General features: G+C 43.9%; 1 protein-coding gene across 11 annotated transcripts in view; it reads right to left on the minus strand.

The window, feature by feature from the left end:
• Positions 1 to 8,235, minus strand: part of DOCK3 (dedicator of cytokinesis 3) — a 561,979-nt gene extending 553,744 nt beyond the window's left edge. For 10 of the 11 annotated variants that reach the window (XM_027038830.2, XM_027038823.2, XM_027038822.2 and 7 more), the window contains exon 1: positions 7,856 to 8,235. In XM_027038830.2, coding sequence (XP_026894631.1) covers positions 7,856 to 7,892 — 37 coding nt within the window. In that variant the 5' untranslated portion in view covers positions 7,893 to 8,235. The remainder of the gene's footprint in view (positions 1 to 7,855) is intronic. The other variant, XM_027038826.2, reaches the window with a different exon arrangement.
• Positions 8,236 to 12,943: the final 4,708 nt, after the last annotated feature.

Below are 12,943 nucleotides of genomic sequence, written 5' to 3' on the forward strand. Positions count from 1 at the left end.
AGTGCAGGGACAGAGAGGGAGACAGAATCCAAAGCAGGCTCCAGACTCAAAGCTGTCAGCACAGAGCCCGATGTGGGGCTCAAACCCACGAGCAGCGAGATCATTACCTGAACTGAAGTCTGATACTTAGCCGAACCTACAGCCACCCAGGCACCCCAGAGATTGCAACTTTAAATGTACTTCTTATTGTAGGGCATAGTAAAAATTGGAAACACATTAGTCTAGTGGAAGAGGACAAAATAAATATACCACTATAAGGTACAAAGTTTTATGAACTTAAAAGAACAAAATCTATCTAATTGGAGAAAGAGAGGGTCAAGGGTCTAAAAAGATTTACAAAGATAACAATATATGAAAGGAGCCTAGCTAGGCAGGAAAAACTTTGAGAGATGGAGGAGGTAAAAGACCCCACATAAAAGGAATAATATGAATGAGACATGATGCAGTAAATAACAAGTACTTAATGGGTGACAAATAGTCCTGGCACATGACAGCACTAGTATAATTAAGTCGAGATTGAAAGACTTGGTGAAAGTTCAGTTCCACTAAATTATAAAGTACCAGTAGGTCAGCAGATGAGGCTGAAAAGCAAATTTGAGCCATAACATGAAAGTGCTAGGCATGTGGTAAACACTTAATCACTTAATGAATGTCAGCTATTCCAACTAGACTAACTTAGTTCTAGAGCCTGAAACCCATGTATCTCTAAAATGCCTTACAATTCTAAAATGTTATAAACTACTGAAGGGCTATGATGCAAATTATTCAAATATAGGCACAGAACACAGACTTCTAAGAAATTATAGGGAGTCTATTCAGTAAGGAAGAATGTTCGAATTACAGCTCTCTAAACAATAAAATAGGGCTGTCCCAAAAAGTGGTTAGGGCTTTTCACTAGATGAATCTGAATAAAGGCCAAATGCACATCTATCTGACGTATGTTACTAAGTCTATAATACAAAGTTCTGCATTCATCATACACTAATTCTTCCATCAGTTTTGGTTCTCACTCACCAGTGAGTAAGAGCTCATGAATGAGTTTCGAAGAGAGAAGGAAAAACAGATGGAAGCAGGAGGCTGCGATTTTATTCCACTGCAGAAAAGTAGGAAAACAGGAAGCTTCTGAATGACATTTCCCAACATAGTAATTATTTCTACTAGAGTATCCTACTGTGTGATATAGCAAATCATCTGCAAGTACCTGGACCACAGCTAAAATAATATGGCAATGTATTTTTGAAGACTTTTTTAAGTTCCTTGAGGCTTTATGTGAAAAAAAAAAAATCTTGCTTTTCCATACAAAATGTGTCAAAAGGGGTTATGCAAGAGTCGAGAGCAAAATCATAAACAGGTTTGTTCATTAGAGTAAAAGCATAATGTTAGAATTAAAACCCTAATATAGCATATCCAATAATGCTTACACACTGGGAATAATTTCAGATCATTCTTATCAAGAATAAAGACACAGATTTCAAAAGAAAGATTCAAAATACAAACTACTAAAAATTAAAATTAGCACCAATGTAAAAATATGATATGAATATATATAAAGTACTTTCAACCTCAAACCTCAATGACCATTATCTTGAGACTGTTATGTTTCCAAATATGTCTAAAATTGCTAAACAGAAAAAGGTGTCATGTTTACAATTTAGTTTAATGTTTCTAAAGCACATTCTCTTTTAACACTGCATGATAATTTTTGTTTAATGTTTACTTATTTTTGCGACAGAGAGAGACAGAGCATGAGCAGGGGAGTGGCTGAGAAAGAGGAGACACAGAATCCGAAGCAGGCTCCATGCTCTGAGCTGTCAGCACAGAGCCCAAGGCAGGGCTCGAACTCATCAACCGCGAGATCATGACCTGAGCCGAAGTCAGAAACTCAACCCACTGAGCCACACAGTCACCCCTTAACACTGCATGATAAAATGAACTGTAATATTTGAATGGACTACAGAATATTGTTGCATAGTGACTTTTCTATTAAGCGGTAGGGCACCTGGGTGGCTCAGTCGGTTAAGCATCCAACTTCAGCTCATGTCATGATCTCATGGTCTGTGAGTTCAAGCCCCACATCAGGCTCTATGCTGACAGCTCTGAGCCTGGAGCCTACTTCCAATTCTGTGTCTCCCTCTCTCTCTGCCCCTCCCTTGCTTGCACTCTGTCTCTCTCAAAAATAAATAAAGCATTTAAAAAATGTATTTTTTAAATGTTGGGGCACCTGGGTGGCTCAGTCAGTTAAGTGTCTGACTTCAGCTCAGGTCATTATCTCACAGTCTGTGGGTTCAAGCCCCGCATCGGGCTCTGTGCTGACAGATCAGAGCCTGGAGCCTGCTTCGGATTCTGTCTCCCTCTCTCTCTGCCCCTCCCCCGTGTGTGTGTGTGTGTGTGTGTGTGTGTGTGTGTGTGTGTGTGCGCGCGCGCTCTCTCTCTCTCTCTCTCAAAAATAAACATTAAAACAAAATGTTGACAATTTCCTGTTGGCTATTTCCTGTTTGCTTTACAGAATTACAGATCAAAACAAAGACCTCTTGGGGCACCTGCGTGGCTCAGTCGGTTAAGTGTCTGACTTCAGCTCAGGTCATGATCTCGCGGTCTGTGAGTTCGAGGCCCACGTCGGGCTCTGTGCTGACAGCTCAGAGTCTGGAGCCTGTTTCAGATTCTGTGTCTCCCTCTCTTTCTGACCCTCCCCCGTTCATACTCTGTCTCTCTCTCAAAAATAAATAAACGTTAAAAAATTAAAAAAAAAAAACAAAGACCTCTTGGTTTGAAAAGGCACTCAATAAATATTTGCCAAACTCAACTTCTTTCCTCTCAGCTAATAGTGTCTTTAAAAAAGCGAACATATCCTTCAGAGCTCTTTAAAAACGTGCCTTCTGACTTGTCATGTCCTAAATGTGTATTCATTACCAGTGCAAATCTTTACAATTAGAAGCAGAACAATAAATACTATGTAGTCTTTTTTTAATGTTTATTTATTTTTGAGAGAGAGAGAGAGAGAGAGAGAGACAGACAGACAGACAGACAGAGTGCAAGCAGGGGAGGGGCAGAGAGAGGGAGACACAGAATCTGAAGCAGGCTCCAGGCTCTGAGCTGTCAGCACAGAGCCCGACATGGGCTCCAACCCACGAACTGTGAGATCATGACCTGAGCCAAAGTCAGACACTTAACCGACTGAGCCACTCAGGCACCACAAGAATGCCTTATCTTTTGAGCCACAGATATACGCTACTGACAAAGTCCTTTCAGAAGCAACATGATGTAATAAAAGAAGCTGTGGCTTAGACTCCCAAAGTTCTACGTTCAAATCTCAACTCAGCACTAACTGACTTAAATTCCCTAGATCAGTCCCTAACTCCTCTCAGCTAAAGTTTCTTTCCCACCTGTTTCAAAAAGAGGGGAGAGGACATATTATGGTGTAAGGCTCAAGTAGAATCATAATGTGGAAGCTCCCTGTAAACACTAAACCCCAATCATAAAACATCAAGCACATCCTCATTTTTTTTTTAATTTTTTTAACCTTTATTTATTTTTGTGACAGAGAGAGACAGAGCATGAGTGGGGGAGGGGCAGAGAAAGAGGGAGACACAGAAACGGAAGCAGGCTCCAGGCTCTGAGCCACCAGCCCAGAGCCTGACGCGGGGCTCGAACTCACCGACCGCGAGATCGTGACCTGAGCCGAAGTCGGACGCTTAACCGACTGAGCCACTCAGGCGCCCCCATCCTCATTTTTTAAAACAAAATAAAGTCCTGGGTATATGATATATTCTCTATCCCTAGTAGATGCCTTTACCTCTGAGAGGTATGGGGCCCTTACAGAGGTTTCAAACACTGGGATTCCCTCATGGAACAAGTAACTAAAAAGCCCACTGCCTTTGCACTATTTCACTGAACCGTAGCCTATTTTAGCCTATTTACCAACAGATTTAGTGAAATTTTGTGATCACTGGTTCTTTCCAATCTGGTTTCATCAACCTATTCCTTCTCCGCCTTCAGATGCCTCTGCACCACAGGATCTTTACAAGGTAAATTTCTTTTAAGGACCCAGGGCTTTTTTTAAAAAGTGTTTTTTTGTTCTATCTGGGAAAAATCAAGCAAAAGGAAATCTGGTAAAAATAAGGTGGAAAATATGAATTACTTTTTATACAAGATAAAAATAAATATAACATTACAAAACTAAAATATCAGGTATTCTGGTTGGTGATGAGGAAAAACTGTTATGGTTTATTTACTAAGTGTGGATTAGGAAATAAACAACAAATGCCCTGAGTTATTAAAAAAAAAAAATTACCTTATGACAGCAGAATAAACAAGATAATGACCTGAGGCAAGCTTCCAGACCTAAGATGACAAACTAGTACATATGTATTCAAACTTTTGCTGCTATTCTATTTTAGAAGTTAATTATAAACATTCTTGTTTTGTTATCAGTGTTTGCTGCTGCTGCTGTCAGAGGATGAGAAAAGTATTTTCTTGATCTTTGGTTTCTATATTGGGTAGTTTGGGTGCCATCAACATGGGAAAAGACAACTATTTCACAAAAATAGGTGGATTGTTCTCACCTAATGCATTTTAGAAGAGGAAGCTTCTTGGAAATGTAAAATAAAGAATGGAAAGATACAGGGCTTTCTAAGCATTCATGGCAACAGAAAGGAAAACAGAATCTCAGAGGGAAAGAGACACAAAGAGTCAAAACATGGCTAACGGGTTCAGTAAAAAACAGCCCTTTTAATACTAAAGAAGGATAGCAAAAAAGCCAAGTGTATCACAAAATATTGCCCATTGCCAAGAAGAAAAATAAGGAGAATATTCAATTGCTGAAGGACAAAAAAGGACTAACCACCTCTGAGATCCAGTTTCTTCATCTGTATGATGAAGATAACATTAGAACTGCTCTGGGACTCTATATGGTATAACATTAAGTAAGAATCCCTAGCAACATGGTGACTGACCCAAGACTAAACCTCAAAAAAGAACAGTTTTCTCCCCTTCCTCTAAAGTCAACCACAGAATATTACAATGAATAGAAGCTCATTTATCACCTAGTTCTAGGTGAATAAATCAAATAATTTGAAAATGTTGTAACCTGTATAGAATTCCTGTATTAAAAAAAAAAACAAAAGCTAAAGTAAAATGTTTCTACAGAATCTCAAACACCTTACCAATGTCAAATACAGATGAATAGCTGCAATGGAAAAAAAATCCTTTGCAATGCTGCAACAGGGGACTTTTCCCCTCACTAACATCCAAGCAGTTTCTCCAAATTGGTAGGGAGTAGGTACAAGTTTTCCCTCCTTGCTGTAAGGATTATGGATTAGCAAAGCAAGCAGAGATAGAAACCTATGCTCCAAGTTGGTCATAAAAATCAAAGCAGAAACTCAAAATACCACCTCCTAGGAAGGTAGGTATAATGATAATAGATTTTCAAACTAGCAATTAAATAATGCAGCTAACACACTATTTTTGATTGACTATTTTTCTTATTGTAAGTATAACATTTAAGCTACTTTATAGGCTGAACCAGATTTTACTAAATAAAAAGCCTAAGAGTGTATCCTAAAGTGCTTACGGAAAGAGATGTACCCTGAGTTTTGAACAATTTCTACAAGAACTTTCAGACCATAACTGAGGAAGGGACAGTAGAACAAAGCTGTGAGAGAAAGTAGGAAAAGAGATGCCTTGTTTGGCAGGAAAAGCATCTAAAGTACGCTAAATCACAACTGTTAATATCTTCAGAATAACAACATCTCTCATTTACAAAGCATTTAGGTCCTTCCCTGTGCCCAATGCTGTGTCCTCTCCACGGGAAATAACCATTTTTCTAAAGCTAAAATCACAGTCCTAAGAATGCAAGAATTTCATTCCATCTTCCTGATTAAATCACACACCAAATCCTAGTGCCTGGAGACTCACATATGCCTATCTTGATTACCCTGCACTGTGTCCTTCTAAGAACTAACACATCAGAGGAAATACCTGGTATTATTATTACTCTGAGTACTACAGGGAAAAGAAGAAATTAACATTTATTAAGCATCTGGTATGCTTTCATTTGATTTTCACAACCCTGTAGGTAAATATTATCCCCAATTTACACATTAAATGTAAATTAAAATGATGTTAACTTGCCCACAACACCAGTAAAGAGAAGCCAGGACTCAGAAATCTGCTAACTCTCCTACTCAAGGATTCTTTCCCAGAAGGAATTATCACTTAGGTGCCACTTTCACATCAATTATTTGTTATTCTAGTTCAGCAGTTCTGAAAGCAAGTTATGGAGAAGATAAACCATCAACTCTTCATTTCATGGAATAGATAGATAGATAGATAGATAGATAGATAGTATTTAGAGAACTAAGAGAAAAGGTAAAATGTCCCCACAGGCGAATCCCGGCTCTTTGCATCATTTCCCAATTCCTTCTCAACAGAGACTCAAGCACTAGGGCTTCTTTTATCGCTTCCATCCTAGCATACTATCATGCCATTGTAGCACAGCTAATTAAAAACTTTAGAAAGTTACCTTTCAAAACAGGATTTTATACCAACATAGAAGATCTCTCTGCAGGTCCTTAAATTTCAATAAATTCAATTTTCACATAACTTGCCTGATTGTATTCCTAAATGTTTGTTACTACTGCCAGTTTAAAAAGTTATTTCGCTCCCATAAGAGACTCTTAAAAACTGAGAATAAACTGAGAGTTGATGGGGGGTGGGAGGGAGGGGAGGGTGGGTGATAGGCATTTGAGGAGGGCACCTGTTGGGATGAGCACTGGGTGTTGTATGGAAACCAATTTGACAATAAATTTCTTCTTAAAAAAATTTTTAAGTTATTTCGTAGTGAATTGTGAGTTAAATCTTGATTGAACTGAGGTGAAAAAAAACATGAGAAATAAAAATCTATGTTTAGAGAGATTTCCCCAACCATAGTTTTCCATTACAAGTTGGGAGGTAGGGGAACCTGTACACTCAACCTTTTAAATCTGTTTTTAACCCAATAAGATGGCACAGGACTCACAATAATGCATTGTGGCTGAGCTCTATCATGTTATTGCCACAAAACACTAGCATTATTAAAAGGAAAACTAACATTCAACCCTTTGTATTATTAAATATTCATTCTTTTTAAAGAAGTTTAATGTTACAAGAATCATTTAGCTTCTGGAGTTTAACACTTGTAAGATAAAAAGAGGATTCTAAGATGATAACAGTCTCACCTGAAAACAAGTTTGTTGGTGTTTTTGTTTTTAACGACACTGTACTATATACACACACTAAACGTAACACTGAGACATGTCCAAAAACACTTCCCACTTCTAATACTGAATGCAGAACAAATTAAAACAGACCAAACACTTGCAGTCAAATGTCTACAAAATTTTGAACTGGAAAAATGATGTCAACGTTTTTTATCCATTTGAAAGGTTCCAGTACAAAAAATAAACAGCCATCGGGCTCAGCAACTCAGGTGCGGAAACTCGCTAAAACTGAGATTGGGTGCGGAGGAAACAAGACTCTCAGGATTTGGCTTCTTGGGTAAAACTGCTCTGTACCCCACACCAGAAACCTCAAGCAGCCACAGGGGCCCAGCCCACCGTGCCCGCCCCTCCCGCCCGCCGCACCTGCCGAGGCCGCACCGCCAGCGCCCCCTGCCGCCGTCCCCACTCCCGGAGGCCCGCTCCCACCCCAGCACCACACGCCCCGCCGCCCCCGCCGCGCCGGCCCCGCGCCGAGGCCGCGCAGCCTGCGGGCAGGGGCGGGAGCGCGCGGGCGCGAATCGAGGCGGGGCCGCTACGGGGCCCAGAGCAAGGGCGCGTCCCTGGGACCCCTGCTGTGGCCAGGCCGGAGCCTCACCTACCTACGCCGTATTTCTCCTCCTCCGTGGGGGTCCACATGGCCGGGCCGGGCGCGGCCCCGCGGGCGCGGCGGCCGGGCGACAGCGCGGCGGGGACGGCCGCGGGCCCGGCTGTGGCGCACCGCAAGCCGAAGCGGGGGCGGTCAGGCGGCGCGGGGCAGTGGGCGGCGCATCCCTCACAGGCCGTCCGGGATGCCGCCGCCGCCACGTCCAAACCGCGAGGCTCCCGCGAGCGGCCCAGCAGTCCCGGGAGGCGCGGGAGAGGTCTCTCCACCTGTCCGTCGCCGCTGCTCCCGCGCCGCCGCTCGGTCCCTCACAGCTCCGCTGTTCTGCTCCCGGCGCCGCGGTTCGGCTCGCCTCAGCGGGCTCTCAGGACGGCCGCGCATGCGCCACTCCCGGCGCGCGGGGGCTCGCGCTGCCCGGGCTCGCGCCCCCCGAGCCCGCGCGCGAGCTCACGCGCCGCCGCCGCGCGCCAGCGGAGGGAAATCCGCGAGAGGCGATTGGACGGCCCCGCGGGGGTCAGACCTAGCTCCTCCGTGGACCCCCGCCCTCGGCGGTAGCAAGTGGTGGTAGAGGCGGGCCGGGCAGGTGGGAGGCCCTAGGCCGCTAGAGTCTTGCGCGTCCGGTGCTTCCTGCCTGGCACAGCGAGATTGCCGCGGAACTCTGTCCGAGAGGGAGGATCGAGAAGGGAGGAGGGAAGGATACTGTTTTCAGACCCATCCCAGTGTCGCCCACAGTGTGGACACTGCCCATCCCGGAAAGGTCCTGGGAGCCACCCTGCGTATCGCCGGACCCGAAAGGTGGGGTCGCCGCGGGAGAACAAGGTGGGGCACTGTTGCCCCTCGCTCTTCGTCTCTGGGATGCCTTCTAGGCCGAAGCCCTACCGCCTCCTTGGTTCTTGTTTCGCTGAGTTGTCCTATGCGGTAAATTCTTGGAGTGTGAACAATCAGAGTAGCCTTCTTAGTAAGGAAACCCTTCCTTGTTAGGATCTGGGATCCTAACCTGGGCACCGCCTCTGCTCCTCCTAGGTCTCTGCCTTATAGGCTATTCGGACTTTTGGCTCAGTCCCAAAACTTTCCTCCTTTGTTTCCTCCCCCCCCCCCCAAAATCTGTTCCCTCTTCTGCAAATATCACCTTGTGACCCTAGGTCAACCATTCTCCAAAGATCAGGATAATCCTGGCAACTGCAGGACTTCTTTAACCTGCATGTGGACCACGTTGTGGTCCCAGCCCTAATCCCAGCATATTTATCCATCTCTGTCACCAGCATCTGTCACCAGACAAAACCCTGGTGTCACTCCTCACTTGACTGAACATCCTTGAACACTCTTCCAAGCCCAGATCAGTGCATCACTTCCAGGAAAGCTTCCCAGATCCTGCAGCTAGCAGACTGGATCCTCCCCTTCTTTTGCCTAGGATTCCAGCTGTGTGCATTTGTGCCTTATTTCTCCCATTAAGATTGCTCCCAAAAGGCAAGCTCCAGGCTAAAGTCACTCTCAGCACCTACCTAACACCTGATGCGCACTTGTTGAGTAGGAAGCAAGACTAGTACAAGAATATCTTGGTAATCAACAGATCTTATTGGTTCTTTCTTCATAATGCCCTTTATGATTACTCATTCCAGGCCTGACTAAGCTCACCTGGATTATTGCCACAGATCCCCAAATCCTGACCTATAGACTCATTCCTTCCACCAATGAAGGCTGCACACTCCTGTATTAGGAAAATATTCTGTAAATGATTGAGTTTCTCAAGAGCTAGATACACTGAGGGGTTGGGGGAGTCCAAGAACATAATAAAGGAGTTATCTTTATGTAGCTAAGTGTTCCCAGAAGACCCCTGCCCAATGACCACCCTGGAATGTCACCATGTAATGAAGCCCACATTCCCAAAAAGGGAGCTATCTAGCAAGTGGGCCAAGTTATACAGACCTTCTGAACGAACAAACTTAAAGCTCTTATTTCATCTCCTAGTTCCACTCCATTGGCTGATGTACATGATCACAGTCTCGGAGCCCAATGACTGGTTTTCCCAAAGTTTACTCTCTTGTTCCCAGTCTGGATTCATCTTAGATGACAGCTTCCCCAGACAAAGACACTCCCAATCAACAACTGCACACCTCAGCTCAGGGATGGGAATGCATTAACCCCAACTGGTAAAGGGAAAAGAAAACGGGCCAAGGTGAGAAGGGGGCATCTGATAAATCTCAGACTCCTACAGTCTTGCTCTTTGTACTAAATTTAGATTGTTTTCTTGAAGCAAAAGAGCACGTCATGGAGAATCAGGCTTCAGCAGAGATATACACCTGCTCTCATATACCCACAGCATCTGTTCTGAGCCCTTCTTCATGCTGTCAGTCCACTCTCACTACACACCCCTCCCAACATGTGAGCCAACCTTCAACTTGCCTCTGAAAATCAGGACCCTTGGCACCCTGCCTTCCCCTCCTCTCCATCCACTTCTTTATGTTTTCACCACCACCCAGCTTCACTGCCTGCTCCTTCTTAGGATCCCCAGAACTCACCGCCCCATTGTTGCTCTCTGCCCTCCATTTTCACCCAGTTCTGTTCCATAGGCTCCTTCTGTGGTACCAACAACATCTGCCCTGTTGGTACCCTCAGCTTCCATTCCTTCTTTCTTCCTCCTCTAGATGACTGTGAAGAATAATCAACCACTCCAAATCCCTTTATTTTAATGCAATTCATTTGATTCTCAGATGATCTGGTTTCTGACCCTGTCACCTCCAGAAACTGCTCTCCCAGAAGTCCCCAGGGATGTCCCAACTCTAGATACAAGCAGCTACTCTTCCCTGGCTCTGGCTGGGCCTTTGCATACAGTATCACTCAACCCATGTATTCTCCTCTCTTGAAACTCATGGATCCTCCTCACCCTCCAAGGGCTGGTCTTCCCTTAAACTTCCCAACAGCCCTTGGCAAAAGGAGATTTTGCTCTCCCATGAGGGCCTTTCCTGTAGCACCTACTCACCCCACTTTCCTCCAAGAGATCAGATGGGTCTGCCTTGCACATTGACAAACATCTGTTTCCTTTTTAAGTGGCAAAGATTGCTCTGTTTATTTTTACCCCACACAGAGACTATCATAATGCCTACCGTCAAACAGGAATTCAACATATACTCTTGGGTGAATGATCTACCTGTATGTTATCTGAGATCATAATGCAATAGGTTGGAAAAGAAAACTGAGAAATTTATTTCAGCAAGCCACAAATCTCCCAATTGAGAAACTTGAGTTAAAAAGAGTAAATTTCCTTGATATAGGCACATTTCCTTGATATAGGCTTTAATTAAAAATTCATTGATGGGACACCTGGGTGGCTCAGCTGGTTGAGCGTCTGACTCCTAATTTCAGCCTAGGTCATGATTCCAGGGTCATGGGATCAAGCCCTGTGTTGGGCTCTAGGCTGAACATGGAGACTGCTTAAGATTCTCTCTCTCTCTCTCTCTCTCTCTCTCTCTCTCTCTCTCTCTCTCTCTCTCCCCCCCCCCCCGTCCCTCTCCCTTGTGCTCTCTCTCTCTCTCTCCCTCTGTCCCTCTCCCTTGCACTGTCTCTCTCTGTCGCTATCTCTAAAATTAAAAAAAAAATCAGGGCGCCTGGATGGTCAGTTGAGCGTCCGACTTCGGCTTAGGTCATGATCTCGCGATTTGTGCATTCGAGCCCCGTGTCAGGCTGTGCTGACAGCTCGGAGCCTAGAGCCTGCTTCAGATTCTGTGTCTCCCCTTCTCTCTGCCCCTCCCATGCTCATGCTCATGCTCTGTCTCTCTGTCTCTCAATAATAAATAAACATTTAAGAAAATTAAATTAAATTTAAAAAATTCATTGAGACATCTTATTGAGTAGCTATGTAAAATATAAACATGGTTTGCTATTTAAGAAACAAGTGTGCAAACAGTTTGACTTAACATGTCACTATTACTTTTGGATGGAACTCATTATCTCAGATGATAAATTGCAACTTGCTGACTAAAGAAGGAATCAAGTCTTCAACAGGAAGTTCTTCAAGATTGGTGGCTATTAAAAATAGCCCATAACCAAACATTTTGTATATAACATACAAGAAATGCAGACAGCATCATCTTTTTCACTTAAATAGAACTTAATCAATTTTTTAACATAAGCAAACATCATAATGATAAATCCCCCCATCACTTTCGGACAATGAGACTGGCACTCTTCTACAAAGCTCAATGAGCTACACTTCTCCCCTTTTTTTTTCTGTTGCCTGGAGAATCAGATACCAGTATTTAAGGAGCCAGCCAGTCTGATGACTCAGCTCATAAAACAATGTGTGGCCACAAAGATGATGTTTATCCAGGAGCATCCTGGAGGCTCTTGCTACTGAAGTCGGTGAGCAGTAGGCAAGTGGTACACAATGCTCAGTCTCCCAAGAGTTTCTGGCCATGGTGCAAGAGCAGCATTCGCTTCCTTCTCTCATGGTTGATCTCATCAGATACTCTGTCCAAGCAGAATGGTGGGAAATTTTCAGAGAAATGCAGTGGTAATAGAGGCAAATTTAAGCAGAGTACAGATGATGGTGGCAAATCTAAGCAAAGTACGGGTGATGGTAGACTTAGCTCTGCCTTCTCTTGATCAGGCAGTGCTTGCAACTAGGACTTATGCACATAAACAGCCCAGGGGCAGGTGGATAGGAGGCTCAGAAACATTTGTTTCCCAAGTCATCTCTGCCCCACTGGGATCCTCTAGGAGTGAGTCTACTCTGGTTAATAGAGCATCTACAAAGCTAGTTTTCTTCATGGCAGAGAGATGCACAAGCATCCCCAAAAGTAACACCCCAAAGCAACACCTTTTTGGAACTCTCCTCTCAGGAGGCAACATTGGAGTAAAGGGCTAACAGAGTAGGTTAACACAGAACTGGCTGACAAAGTTGGGGTCCTTTCAGGAAAGAGACCTAAGCGACTAAGAAGATATTATTAGTATTTTGCTTTAAATTTTGCTACATCTGAATATGTTCGCGGTGGGGAGGGGATAGGGAAGAGTGTGAAAAAGACAGATTAAGCAGTGCAATATTTCATTATTTTCCCTAAAATGACAAACTTTAACCATCTGTTCCTAT

This window comes from Acinonyx jubatus, chromosome A2 (assembly GCF_027475565.1).
Source record: "Acinonyx jubatus isolate Ajub_Pintada_27869175 chromosome A2, VMU_Ajub_asm_v1.0, whole genome shotgun sequence".
NCBI lineage: Eukaryota > Metazoa > Chordata > Mammalia > Carnivora > Felidae > Acinonyx > Acinonyx jubatus.